General features: G+C 38.4%; 1 protein-coding gene across 3 annotated transcripts in view; it reads left to right on the top strand.

The window, feature by feature from the left end:
• Window positions 1-3,662, top strand: part of HERC3 (HECT and RLD domain containing E3 ubiquitin protein ligase 3) — a 110,711-nt gene extending 107,049 nt beyond the window's left edge. For all 3 annotated transcript variants that reach the window (XM_042935918.1, XM_042935916.1, XM_042935917.1), the window contains one exon: window positions 1,956-3,662. In XM_042935918.1, coding sequence (XP_042791852.1) covers window positions 1,956-2,164 — 209 coding nt within the window. In that variant the 3' untranslated portion in view covers window positions 2,165-3,662. The remainder of the gene's footprint in view (window positions 1-1,955) is intronic.
• The last annotated feature ends 10,633 nt before the right edge of the window (window positions 3,663-14,295 follow it).

Raw genomic sequence — 14,295 nt, 5'->3', positions numbered from 1 at the left:
AAGAAAAACATTTCATTGATTTTTCCATTGCTCTAAAAATATTAGTTATTTTATATGTGATACCTTTAAATATTATTTTGATGGAATCTGATTAACTTCCCTTATCTCTCTAGACTTTTGAAGATTTTACAGTGCCCGCTGCAGATATAACTGGGGAGATATGGTTTTTAATAATTTTATTGAGATATATAATTCACAAAGCATACAACTCACCCAATTAAAGTGTATAATTCAGTGGTTTTTAGTATATTTGCAGAATTTTGAAACTATCAATAATTTTTAGAACATGTTCATCATCTTAAGAAACCTCGAACTCTTTAATCAATCCGCATTTCTTCCCAACCTCTCACAGCACCTCCTCCCCACTGCCACCAGTCTACTTTCTGGCTCTGTGGGTGTGCCTGTTTTGGACATTACACGTACATGGAAGCCTATAATATATGGTCCTTGATCACTGGCTGGGTGGCATTTAAGAAGGGTAATATCTGGAAAGGAGAATGAAGCCGAGTTTAGGTGAACAAATTCAGCCATTCTATTCTATTTTATATTATTTGAGAGAGAAGGAGAACGAATGGGGCAGAGGGGCGGTGAGGGGGGAGGGAGGCGGGGGGAGGAGAATCTCAGGCAAGCTCCACTCTCAGTGCAGAGCCCAATGCAGGCTTGATCCCACGACCCTGGGATCATAACCTGAGCTGAAATCAAGAGTCGGATGCTTAACTGAATGAGCCACCCGGGTGTCCCCAAATTCAGCCTTTTAAAAATAGTTGAAATCTTTGTGACTGTATATAATTGGACCAGAAATTAGCCGGTGAATAGTATAAAATTTTTATCCATATAAAACAAAACAATAGGATTTGAAAGGTAGTCCCTTTTGCTTTATAAGAATGAGCATATATTAATATTAATGCAGGATTTACCTCCACATTCTTGTGCTTCCATGGAGTAAGGATGGAGGAAGTTGGGCTCACACAAGAATGCTTAAAAAAAGCCCTGCTTCCCCTCTGCCTAGTTACATTGGCTCTTGGGAATCAGTGGCATATAAGTCAAATAGGTTAAAGTGTATCAAGGGAGCTCATAGGGCTATAACAACCAAGAGGAGCCTGCTCGTGGTCATGGAGATTTCCTTAAAAGACATTTTTCTCTTCCGAGATCATTAGACTTGTGGAAATTTTTAGTAACTCTACAGATTTTGGCAAGAATGTTTACATATCATAGCCTCAGGTAATAGGTTAGTTGAAAGTGCTCCTTAACCAGTGATTTGTTTCTAGTAATTTCCAGCAATTAACTCTGAGATTATGTAGTGCCAGAAAACAGAGAAAGACAGCTGCGTTGTTTGTTTGTTTTGTTTTGTTTTTGCCAAGTCACAGTGTTACAAGAGTGAGATGTCTAACAGAATATCAGTGTCAGCTCTTCTGTTTTAAAAAAATAGGGAAAGGAGCAAACAGATCCCAAATGGATATTCATTAGCTAAGGAGGGTTATATGCACTAGACACTTGGTAAGAGGAGACCTTGAGGTCACATAGGTTGTAGTCTTCTTCCTTGTTTCCCCTAAGGTAAGCTCTTCTTTTCCTATATCAGCAATTCCTTTCCTCTTGGATTCTGTGAAGGCTCATAACATTTATGAGGACATACATTTGATTGAGGCCATCTTTTATTTGAGGGCATTTTTGAGCATCTTTCAATTGGATGGATTATTTGTATCAGTATATAATCAGGGTCTGAAATTAGCCAGTGAAAAACAGAATTTTTATCCATATACAACCAAAAAACAGGATTTGAAAGGCAGTCTCTTTTGCTTTATAAGAACAAGCATGTATCAATATGAATGCCATCCATGTTGGCACATGAAGGTGTACTTCTCAGGCGATCCACACGGTGTCACACCTTCCTCTCCTTTCTGCGGAGAGCAGCTCCTCGTTGCGCAGCTGGTAATGCCGGGTCCCTTTCTCCTCAGTGTTCCTGACGGGCAGTGATCGGATCCCCATCTATGGCATGGCAAGCCTGCAGATCGTCATCCAGTCCACAGCCAGCGGGGAGGAGTACTTGCCTGTGGCCCACACTTGCTACAATCTTCTTGATCTCCCCAAATACAGCAGCAAAGAGATCCTGAGTGCACGGCTGACCCAGGCCCTTGACAACTATGAGGGGTTCAGTTTGGCTTGAGGCTCCCCAGCTTGCCCCAGATTTCCCTCCCTTCCTTGGTGTCCACATTGAGGCCCATACAGAAAACCATGGGGAGGGAGTTCTATTTTTTTATTGTATAAGTGAGTTGGGACTTTTGAATCCTGAACCCAGTAGATGTGTTTCTGGGCTTGTGAGCAGTAAGCAACCCTTTTGAAAAATCAGGGGTTAGGGATGGGGTGAAAAATTGGCTCTTAATATGGGAGGCATTTTTGTCTTTAAACCAAATTACCTAGTAGTGTTCCTTGCACTTGTGAGTATGTTGCACTCTGCTGGATACAATGGCAGTGGAATTTTAAACTCTTACTTCCCAGATGTCTCTCTCAGCCCTGATATTTCCTCACAGTGCTTCCTGTCCTCTCTTCTCATTCCTCTGCAAGAATGATTTTGACTAATGTGTCCTTTCTCACCTGCACGTGCGGAACGTCTCCTTTCTCTGCAGACTTGGAAATGCTCCTGGCTTGTTGCAGCCCTACTGTAAGGACTAAAGGGGAAAGGACTACTTCAGAAATTCCCAATTCCAGGAAGCTGGATCTGGGTCCATTACTTTGGCTGAACTCTTGAGAATTTGTGGGAGCCTTTATGAACACATCTTGCTTTACAAGAAGTTATTGAGGGACTAGCAATCTCCCCCTGGCTCTGCCTGGACCTACTTAAAGATGTGTAGAGCAGCTTAGCGTTGCCGCTGAGCCAAATTTTGTTTTGTTGTTCAGCCAAGTACCTTCGACAATAAGGTGAGGTGATAGACCACCCCCCCACCCCTTCGGTTATCTCGCTTCTGGAGCAAGTTGCTTCTCTAAGGAAAGTAGAAATAATAAATTTCTTGTCCTCTTTCCTTATCAATTTATACCTTCTACCACTTTCTCTTTTCTTCCTCTCCTTCCCTTTTGCTCTTACTTCATCCCATTGTTGTTATCTGACTTAATGCTCCCTTCCTCTCCTTCTAGTGGATGCATGCAGTCTATTTTTTTAATTTCTATTTAAATTGCAAAATTTCTATTTTTTTTCCTTTTCCCTAATTGCTAACACTTAAGGACATTCTATATTATGGATCTTTTGTTTATTGCATTTGAAATGTTTGTTTACAGTGGGATTTCAGGGGGGATTGTGTTTAAAGAAAATATATGTATCAAAAATAATGACATGCTCAATCTTCTTCATCATGGGATAAGAAAATTCTACATGATCAAAGAATCCATGTCAGCCTAATTTTAAATTCTTAGTCACTAGAGGAAAGACTTATTTATATAAAATGAAGTATTTATGAACTGTGATACAGCATCAAATCTCAATGAAGGATGTAGATTTTGCTTTTTTTTTTTTTTTTTTTTTTGGTTTTAAAAGTTATTTCAATGGCTAAATTGGTAGTTTTTTCAGTCTTTATAATACAAGAATAAAAAAGATATACAGTTATATGAAATGTTTATTTTCTATGTGTGTGCATATAGTTCAATATTATGCAATAAATTTGGTGTTTTAACTTAAAACTATTTTTTATTGTATTTGCAGAACGAGTAGCTTGCTTTCAATAGAAGAGTTATCTACTCAAATAATACAAGGTTGAATTTGGTTCCAGTCATAAGAAAGTAAAAGCAAGCACTAGGGGAATGGGAAAGAAAGCAGGGGCAGTACCCAGGATCAGGGAAGCAAGTAGCCTTATGAATGGATGGGACTTCTGAAGGTTGTGATGAGTGAAAAGGCATTTTGCATGGAGGAGAAGCCCTTAGCAAAGGCTTGAACATGGGAGCATATTTAGGGAAGGGCCAGGAACAATTTGAAGAGAGCATCAGAGGAAATAGAATAATGGTAAATAAGACTGAGGAGAAAGAAAGTAGCTTTCGTGCTGAGGAACCAGGCTAAACATTGGAACCTGAGTTGGTAGCCAAGCAGGATTTGTCAAAATGTTCAGAACTTTGGGGTGGGGTAGGGGGCAGTGATAGGACTTGAGCCTGGTTTTAAGAAGAAAACTGTGGATGGGGAGGGTGCATGTGGAGGAGGAGTCAGTCCTTGCCACTCTGAAAGCAGTGAGAGTGGCAGCAGTGGAAGTAGAAGAGTGCATGGACTTCTGTTAAGTTTCTCAGGATCCACATAAGAGTGAAAACATATGGTATCTGTCTTAACAGAAGACCATGGGGGAGGGGAAGGGAAAAAAAAAACAGGGAAGGAGCCAAACCATAAGAGACTCTTAAAAACTGAGAACTGAGGGTTGATGGGGGGTGGGAGGGAGGGGGTTGGGTGATGGGCATTGAGGAGGTCACCTGTTGGGATGAGCACTGGGTGTTGTATGGAAACCATATTAAAAAAAAAAAATGCATGGAGGGATAGTCCAAGATGGCAGCTCAGGAAGACCCTGAACTCACTGCCTGTATGGACACACCAAGCCTATACCTATCTATAGAGATAACAAGAACCCTACTCCCAATGCTGTGAATTGCAGCAGGAAGGACAGTACTAGGGACTGTGAGTACATTTGTCTGTCCTGGGGCACAGGAAAAAGCTGTGGCTTAAATGGGCAATTAGAATATAAAGGAACTAACCCTCCACCAAACCATGGGATGTTGGAGAAGCTGGCAAGTGCCACTGTTTATGGCCTCTCCTCCACCAGCACAGGAAAGAGCAGTGTCTGGATGCCCTAACCACCCCACTGCCCTCAGCAAGTCCTGAGCCCCAGACCACACCAGCCCTGGCTACCCTGGTGCATCGGGAAAAAACACCACGGTTTAATGAGCAACTACAATATGAACGAATGAGCCTTAGAGCTCTACCAAACAGTGGGGGAGCTGCAGAATACTCTGGAGTCTAAGAGGCAGGTGAGTACCATTGTTTACATTCTCCCTCCACCTTGATAGTGCACATAGAAGTAGGGCCAGGCCATCCCCTAAAGGAGACTGCACAAGGTGGCCCCAGTATGGCATATACTGGGACACCCCTGGACAACACCCACCATAGAACTATGGCGGTCTCACCAAGGTGCAAAGTATCCCAGAATACCCCAGGCCTTCACCTATTTTGGCTCAAGTTGTCCTGCCAGAACCCTGGGGAAGGAGTACCCCAAGACTTCCCAGCATGGCACACCTCAGCTCCACTTACCACACCTAGGTACTCCCAGTATGGAACACCCTTGACCCCTTTGCACAAGCTTTACCCACTTTGGCTTTGGGCACACCCTATGCAGAGTACCCTGGGACCCCCTCAACCTGTGCCCACTCCAGTTCTCGCCATCCCATCAGGACTGCCCCAGTGCTGAGTGGCCCAGGGACTCTAGTCTGTACCTGCTACCGCTCTAGCTGACTAACCAAAGTCAAAAGGCATGTGTAATCTACATGGGATGACCATACACAAAGCCATTCCTTCAGGTCTTAGAGAAGTTGCTGTTCTGCCTGATTCATATAAACACAGAAAGTCAAACAAAATGAGGAAACAGAGGGATATGCTCTAAATGAAAGAACAAGACAAACCTTCAGAAAAAGAACTAAATAAAATGGAGATAACCTATCTGATATGGTGTTCAAACTAATGGTCATAAAGATGCTTATCGGCCTTCAGAAAAGTGTACATGAATTGTGAGACCTTCAACAAAGAGATGAAAATTATACAAGAGAACCAATCACAGTTGAAGAATAATTGTGTGAAAAATACTCCGGAGGGAATCAACAGTAGATTAGAGGACACAAAGAATGGATCAGCAATCTGAAAGGGTAATGGAAAGCATGCAAGCTGAACATCAAAAAGAAAACAGAAAAGGAAATGAGGCTAGGTTAAGGGATCTCTATCAGAGTGTGAAGTATAGTAACATGCATATTCTAGAAAGTCCCAGGAGAGGAGAGAGAAAAAGGAGAAAACTTTAATAGCTGAAAACTTCTCTAATCTTGGGAAGGAAATAGATATCTAGGTCCAGGAAACACAGAGAACCCCCAACAAAATGAACCCAAGGAGATCCACACCACGACATATAATAATTAAAATGTCAAAGATTAAAGATAGAGACAAAATCTTAAAAGCAGCAAGAGAGAAACAACTAATTACATACAAAGGAAACTCCATAAGGCTATCAGCTGATTTTCAGTGGAAACTGCAAACAAGAGAGTGGTATGATCTGTTCACAAAGTGCTGAAAGGAAAAAACCTACAACCAAGAATACTCTACCTGACAAGGTGATCATTCATAATCACAAGCTTCCCACACATACATAAGATAAAGGAGTTCATTACCACTAACCAGTCTTACTAGAAATGTTCAAAAGATTTTTTTTTTAATTTAATGTATTTATTTATTGAGATAGAAGTGCAAGTGAGCGAGGGGCAGAGAGAATCCCACAAGTGACAGAGAAGTGGAGCTCACCCGGGGCTTGTGTGTTACCCGAAGAAGGGCTTGAGCTCACCTGAAGTGGGGCTCATGCTCACCTGATGTGGGGTTTGAGCTCACCAGACATGGGACTTGGTCATGAGATCATAACCTGAGCGGAAGTCAGATGCTTAACGACTGAGCCACCCAGGCGCCCCCAAGGGATTCTTTAAGCAGAAAAGGAAAGGCCATAATTAGAAGAAAACTGTGAAGGGGACAAAAACAAAACAAAACAACAATGTATGAGTAAAAGCAAACATACAGCACTTATAAAACTAGTGCGAAGGTTAAAAAACAAAAATAGTAAAATCCATTATACCTGAAAAATTAGTTAAGAGATTCACAAAACAAAGGATATAAAATATGACATACATAAAATGTGGAGGTAGAAAGTAAAAATCTAGTTCTTGTGAGAATTTGCTTAAGTGCCCATCAATATAGATAGTAAAACCTTGGGTTGTAACTTTGAGTGTTCTGCAAGACGAGCAAACATTTGTAATAAATTTTAACTTGAAAAACGAACGATGTCTTGCAGTAGTAGTACGTGACACTGAGTGTCACATGATCACAACCGAGCCAGTGGTTCTCTCTCTCTCTTGCTGTGGGATTGTGGGTAATTGTCTCCCATGCTTGGATGCTTGGTCTCAGGCTGCAGTGTTTGGCAGAAATCTGCGATTTTTCAGAACTTTGGAAGGTGCCCACAACTGGAACTAGTATATTTTTTGTCACTTCAAAGCACGTATGGACAGTTTTTTGCTTTTCCATACAAGGAATGCTTTGCTTCATTGTAGGGCAGCCTGCCTTCAGATATAGACCCTTTCCTCAGCTGCCTTATTACCAGTTACATTAAATACAGTATATGACAAGAGTTTATTAATACTTTACTGCTGTCAACATCCGTGTGAGCATATACAATGGCCCCCATGCAGAAAAAGATTCCATTAGTGTTAGCTAAAGTCATCCTGCAATAATAACCCTCCCCTCTCTTGTCTCCCTCATACCAGCCATCAAGGTTTTCCAAAGTAAGTGCAGGTTAACTTATTTTTCTTTATATTTTTTAATTTCTTCCTTATTTTATATTACAGTATTGTAATCATTTTTATTTGAATATTTTTGGGCTATGGAAGGAATCATCTGAGTTGCCATTTCTTATGGGGAAATTCACTTTGATAATACAAGTGCTTTGGATTATAAGCATGTTTCTGGAACGAATTATGCTCACAAACCAAGGTTTTACTGTATATGAACATTATGGTAACCACAAACCAACAAACTCTGATAGATACACAAAAAAGTAATGAGAAAAGAATCCAAGTGTAATACTAAAGAAAGTCATCAATCACAAGGGAAGAGAGCAAGAGAAGAAGGAGGGAACATAGAAGAACTACAAAAATAATGAGAAAACAATTAACAAATTGGCAATAAGTACATACTTATCAATAGTTAAATGGGCTAAATGTTCCAATAAAAAAACATAGGGTAACTGAGTGGATTAAAAAAACAAAACAAAAAAGACCCACCTATATTCTGCTTACACACCTACAAAAGACTTGCTTCAGACTTAATGACACAGACTAAAAGTAAAGGGATGGAAAAAGATACTGCATGCAAATGGAAGTGAAGAAAAGCTGGGATAAGCAATATTTATATCAGACAAGATAGTCTTTATTTTTTTATTTTTTTATTTTTTTTATAAAAAAATTTTTTTAACGTTTATTTATTTTTGAGACAGAGAGAGACAGAGCATGAATGGGGGAGGGTCAAAGAGAGAAGGAGACACAGAATCTAAAACAGGCTCCAGGCTCTGAGCTGTCAGCACAGAGCCTGACGCAGGGCTTGAACTCACGGACCGTGAGATCATGACCTGACCTGAAGTTGGACACTTAACCATCTGAGCCACCCAGGCGCCCCTGAGACAAGATAGACTTTAAAACAAAGATTAACAAGAGAAAAAGGAGGATATTACACAAAGGGATCAATCCAACAAGAGAGTATATACTAGTTATGATTATGCACCCAACACTGGAGCCCCTAAATACATAAGGCAAATATTAATAGACATAAAGGGAAAATTGACAGTAATACAATGATATTAGGGGACTTTAACACCTGATTTACAATAGCTAGATCATCCAGACAGAAAATCAATAAAGTGGCTTTGAATGACCCATTAGACTAGACGGACTTAACAGATAAATATCAAACATTCCACCCCAAAGCAGCAGAATGCACATTCAAGTGCACATGAAACATTCTCCAAGATAAATCACGTTAGGCTACAAAAAAAACTCAATAAATGTAATAATACTGAAATCCTATTAAACATCTTTTCTGATCACAACAGCATAAAACTAGAAATCAGTTACAAGGAAAAAAAAAACTAGAAAAAACCACAAACACATGGAAGCGAAACAATATGCTACTAAACAACCAAAGGGTCAACAGAGAAATCAAAGAGGAAATTTTAAAAAAAGCACATGGAAACAAATGAAAACACAACAGTCCAAATACTTTGGGACATGGTGAAAGCAGTTCTAAGAGGGAAGTTTATAATGATACAGGTCTATCTTAAACCTCAAAAAACAAGGAAAAGCTCAACCAATCCAGCCTTACACTCAAAAAAAAACCTAGAAAAATAACAAAGCACAAAGATATTAGGAAGAAGGAAATAATAAAGATCAAAGCAGAAGTGTGTGTGCGTGTGTGTAGCCTCTATTTCATTTATATATTTGGCCTCTATTTTTCGCCTCTATTTCATTTATATATATACATATATATAAGCGATCAGCAAAACCAAGAGCTAGTTCTTTGGAAAGACAAAACTGATAAACTGTTAGCCAGACTCATCAAGAAAAATAGGACTTGAATAAAATCAAAAATGAAAGAGAAATTACAACTGACACCACAGAAAAACAAAGGATTATAAGAGACTACTATGAAAAAGTAGTAGACAACTAAGAAGAAATGAATGAATTCATAGAAAGATACAATCTTGCAAAACTGAATCAGAAAGAAATAGAAAATCTGAATGGATCAACTAGTAATGAAATTGAATCAGTAATCAAAAAACAACAGAAAGTCCAGGACCAGATGGCTTCATAGGTGAATTCTAGCAAACATTTAGAGAAGAGCTAACAACTGTTCTTCTCAAACTATTCCAAAAACCAGAAGAGGAAAGAAAGCTTCAAAACTCATTCTAAGAGGTCAGCATTACCCTGATACCAAAACTAAAGACACTATAAAGCAAACCAAAAAACTACTTGATGAACATAGATGCAAAAATCAAAATTTTAGCAAACAACATTCAATAATACATAAAAGGATCATTCACCAGGAGACCTAGGTGGCTTAGTCAGTTAAGCGTCAGACTTTGGCCCATGTCATGATCTTGCAGTTTGTGAATTCTAACCTGCATCTTGAGATTCCCTCTCTCCCTCTCTCTCTGCCCCTGTCACGCTCATGTGTGTGCTCTCTCACAAAAAAATTGGGGGGGGCGGTGCGTGGGAAGGATATGTTTAAATAAATCAGTGGATCAATTATCACAAACAAATGGGATTTAATCCAAGGATACAAGGATGGTTAGATATCTGCAAATCAATCAACATGATACATTAACAGATGAAGGATAATAAAAATTATATCTCAACAGATGCAGAAGAAGTATTTGACAAAATTCAATATTCGTTTATGGTAAAACCTCTCTACAAAGTGTGTTTCAGGGAACATACCTCAATATAATAAAGCCATATATGACAAATCCACAGTTAACATCATACTCAATGGTGAAAAACTGGAAGCTTTTCCTCTAAGACCAGGAACATGAGAAGGATGTCCACTCTCACCACATTTATTCAACATAGTACTGGAAGTCCTAGCCATAGCAACTAGACAAGAAGAAGAAATAAACAGCATCCAAATTGGTAAGGAAGATGTAAAACTATCAGTATATGCAGATGACATGATACTAACTATAGAAAACCCTAAATACTCTGACAAAAAACTATTAGAATAAATGAATTCAGTAAACTTGCATGATACCAAATTAATATACAGAAATATGTTGCTGTTTCTATATACTTAGTGACCAAGTATCAGAAGGAGAAATTAAGAAAACAATCCCATTCACAATTGTACCAAAAAGAATAAAATACCTAGGAATAAATTTAACTGAGGAGATGAAAACTATAAAACATTGAAATTGAAGATGACAAAACAAATGGAAATATATACCATGCTCATAGATTGGAATAATTGTTAAAATGTCTGTATTACCCCAAAGCAATCTACAGATTCTATGCAATCCCTATCAAAATATCAACAAATTAATTGAACAAATTAATTGTTAGATCAAATTGATATGAAACCACAAAAGACCCCAAACAGCCAAAGCAATCTTGAGAAAGAATGAGGCTGAAGGTATAACAATCCTAGACTTTAAGATACATTAAAAAGGTATTATAATCAAAACAGTATGGCACTATCACAAAAATAGACACATTAATCAATAGAAGAGAATAAAGAGCCCAGAAATAAACCCATGCTTATATAACATAATGTATAGAGAAATTAAATCACTATGTTATAAACCTGAAACTAACAGTGTGTGTCAACTATACTCAAAAATTAAACATAATTTTTTGAGAACAAGATCAGCTCTGTTCCCTCTGAAGCCACAGATCATGGTCCTACACTAGAAATCTAGGCTGTCATCTTTAGGACCATCCCCGAGCAGGGCAAGTAAAATACCAAAGCTCTCCTACCATTTTTAAGTTGCTGTTTTCCTGATTTAGCATTCACTGGGCTATTTTCAAGTTGGTTGTGACATTAAAAAAATAAAACAGGGGCACCTAGGTGGCTCAGTTGGTTAAGCGTCTGACTCTTGATTTCAGCTCAGGTCATGATGTTACTGTTTGAGTTTGAGCCCCATGTCCGGCTCTGGACTGACAAAACAGCCTTCTTTGGGATTCTCTCTCTTTCTTTCTGTGTCTCAAAAATAAACAAACAAACAAAAACAACCAATGCTTATATGGACAATCTACAACAAAGGAAGCAAGACTATACGATGGGGGGGAAAACTGTCTCTTTAATAAATGGTGTTGGGAAAATTGGACAGTTCCATGCAAAAGAATGAAACTGGACCACCTACACCCTATACAAAAATAAAATAGATTGAAGACCTAAACATGAGACACAAAATCAGAAAAATCCTAAAAAGAATACACAGGCAGTAATCTGTTGGACGTCAGCCTTAGCAACATTTTTCTAGAATGTCCCCCAGGCAAGGGAGAGAGAAGCAAAAATAAACTATCAGGACTATACCAAACTAAAAAAGCTATTACACAATGAAGGAACCATGAAGAAATAAAGGACAACTTACTGAATGGGAGAAGATATTTGCAAATGATAATCTGATAAGGAGTTAATATCCAAAATATATAAAGATCTTATATAACTCAACACCAAAAATGAAATTGATCCAATTGAAAAATGGGCAGAGGGCCTGAACAGAGTAGACATTTTCCCCAAGAAGACCTATAGATTGGCTACCCAGGCACCCCTTTCAATAAATTTTTTAAAACAATTACAATGTATTATTTTACCAGACTTAATAGATGGTTTAAAGGTGGCAGGGAGGGGCACCTGGATGGCTCAGTCGGTTAATTGTCCAGCTCTTGATTTCAGCTCAGGTCATAATCTCATAGTTTGTGGGTTTGAGCCCCACCTGGAGCTCTCTGTTGGCAGCACAGAGCCTGCTTGGGATCCTCTCTCTCCCTCTCTCTCTGCCCCCCCCCCCCCCACTTGTGTTCTCTCTCTCTCAAAATAAACAAACTTTAATAATAATAATAATAATAATAATAATAATAATAATAATAAAAGGTGTGAGGCACATGTATGGCTCAGTCAGTTAAGTATCCAACTCTTGATTTGGGCTAAGGTCATGATCTGCTTGGGATTCTGTCTCTCTCCCTCTCTCTCTGCCACTCTGCTGCTCACACTCTCTCTCTTAAATAAAAAGAAAAAAAAAAAAGGTGGCTACCCCTGAAACCAAGAGCACACTATATACACTGTATGTTAGCTAACTTGAAAATATATTAAAATAAATAAAATAAAAATTTTTTAAAGGTGGTAGGGAACAGTAGCTTTCCAATAATAAGTTCTATTTAGTAAATATCTAATAACATGCATAAGTTTGCTATTAAGATTGAGGGACAAAAAAAATGCCTCATTTAATTTTTTTTTAATGTTTATTTGTTTTGAGAGAGACAGTCTGTGAGCAGGGGCAGAGAGGGTGAGAGAGAGAGAATCCAAAGCAGGTTCTGTACTGTTAGCGCAGAGCCAGATGCAGGGCTTGATCTCACAAACTGTGCGATCATGAGCTGATTTGAAATCACGAGTCAGATGCTTAACTGAGCCACCTAGGCATCCCGTCTCATTTAATTTTGAATGGAAATAGCCAAGTTATTTTAAATTTCTGGTGCTTAGGATCTTCATCCACAAAATGAAGAGATTGGACCAGATAATTTCTAAGAATTTATTCTAACATAAATTTGAAAATTTCTCACAGTAACAGTAGAGTAAAAACCTACAGTAGATTCACAAAAAATAAAGGAAATCAAAGCATACTATGTTGAAAAAAATCATCAATTTACAAAGCAAGGTAGGAAGAGAGAAGAAAGGAAGAACTTCAAAACAGCCAGAAAATAGTAAGATGGTATTAGTAAGTTCTTACCTATCAATAATTACTCTAAATGTAAATGTACTGAATTCTCAAAAGATATACAGTAGTTAGGTGGATGAAAAAACAAGCAAGCAAGTATACAAACAAGAACAAGACCCAACTAACTATATGTTGCTTACAAGAGACTCATTTCAGCTTTAAGGACACACAGACTCAAAGTGAAGGGATGGAAAAAGATATTAACGTAAGTGAAAACTGAAAGAGCAGGAGTAGCTATACTTCTGCAAAATAGGTTTTAAGCCAAAAATGTTAACAAGAATTAAAGAAAGTCATTATATACTGACGAGGTCAATTCACCAAAAAAAAAATCTAACAATCATATATGCACCTAACATTGGAGTGCCTAATTACATTAAGAAGATACTAACAGATATGAAAGGAGAAATAGACAACAGTATAATAATGGTAGGGGACTTCAATATCCCACTTTTTAAAAATAATTAATTTATTTATTTTTAATCTTTATTTATTTTTGAGAGAGAGAGAGAGAGAGAGAGACAGAGACAGAGTGCAAGCAAGGGAGGGACACAGGAGAGGGAGATACAGAATCCTAAGCAGGCTCCAGGCTCTGAGCTGTCAGCACAGAGCCCGATGCAGGGCTTGAACTCACAAGCTGTGAGATCATGACCTGAGCTGAAGTCGGATGCCCAACTGACTGAGCCATCCAGGCACCCCAATATCCCACTTTTAACACGGATAGATCATCCAGACAGAAAATCAACAAGGAAAATTGGACTTTACTATACGTTAGACCAAATGGGCCAATATATACAGAACATTCCATCCAACAACAGAATACACATTCTTCTCAAGTGCATATGGAATAGTCTCCAAGATAGATCATATGATCATAGATCACAAAGGATGTCTTAAAATATTTAAAAAGAGAGAAATCAAACCAAGTATCTTCCAACCACAATGCTTTGAAAAAAGAAATCAGCAATAGGCAGAAGCTGGAAAACAAAAGATGTATGGAAATTATACATAATGCTGGACAAGGAATAGGTTAAAGAAGAAATCAAAAAGGAAA

The sequence above is a fragment of the Panthera leo genome, chromosome B1, assembly GCF_018350215.1.
Source record: "Panthera leo isolate Ple1 chromosome B1, P.leo_Ple1_pat1.1, whole genome shotgun sequence".
In the NCBI taxonomy this organism is placed as follows: Eukaryota; Metazoa; Chordata; class Mammalia; order Carnivora; family Felidae; genus Panthera; species Panthera leo.
The sequence above is the reverse complement of the archived record's forward strand: the minus strand, read 5'-3'. Positions and strand labels throughout refer to the sequence as shown.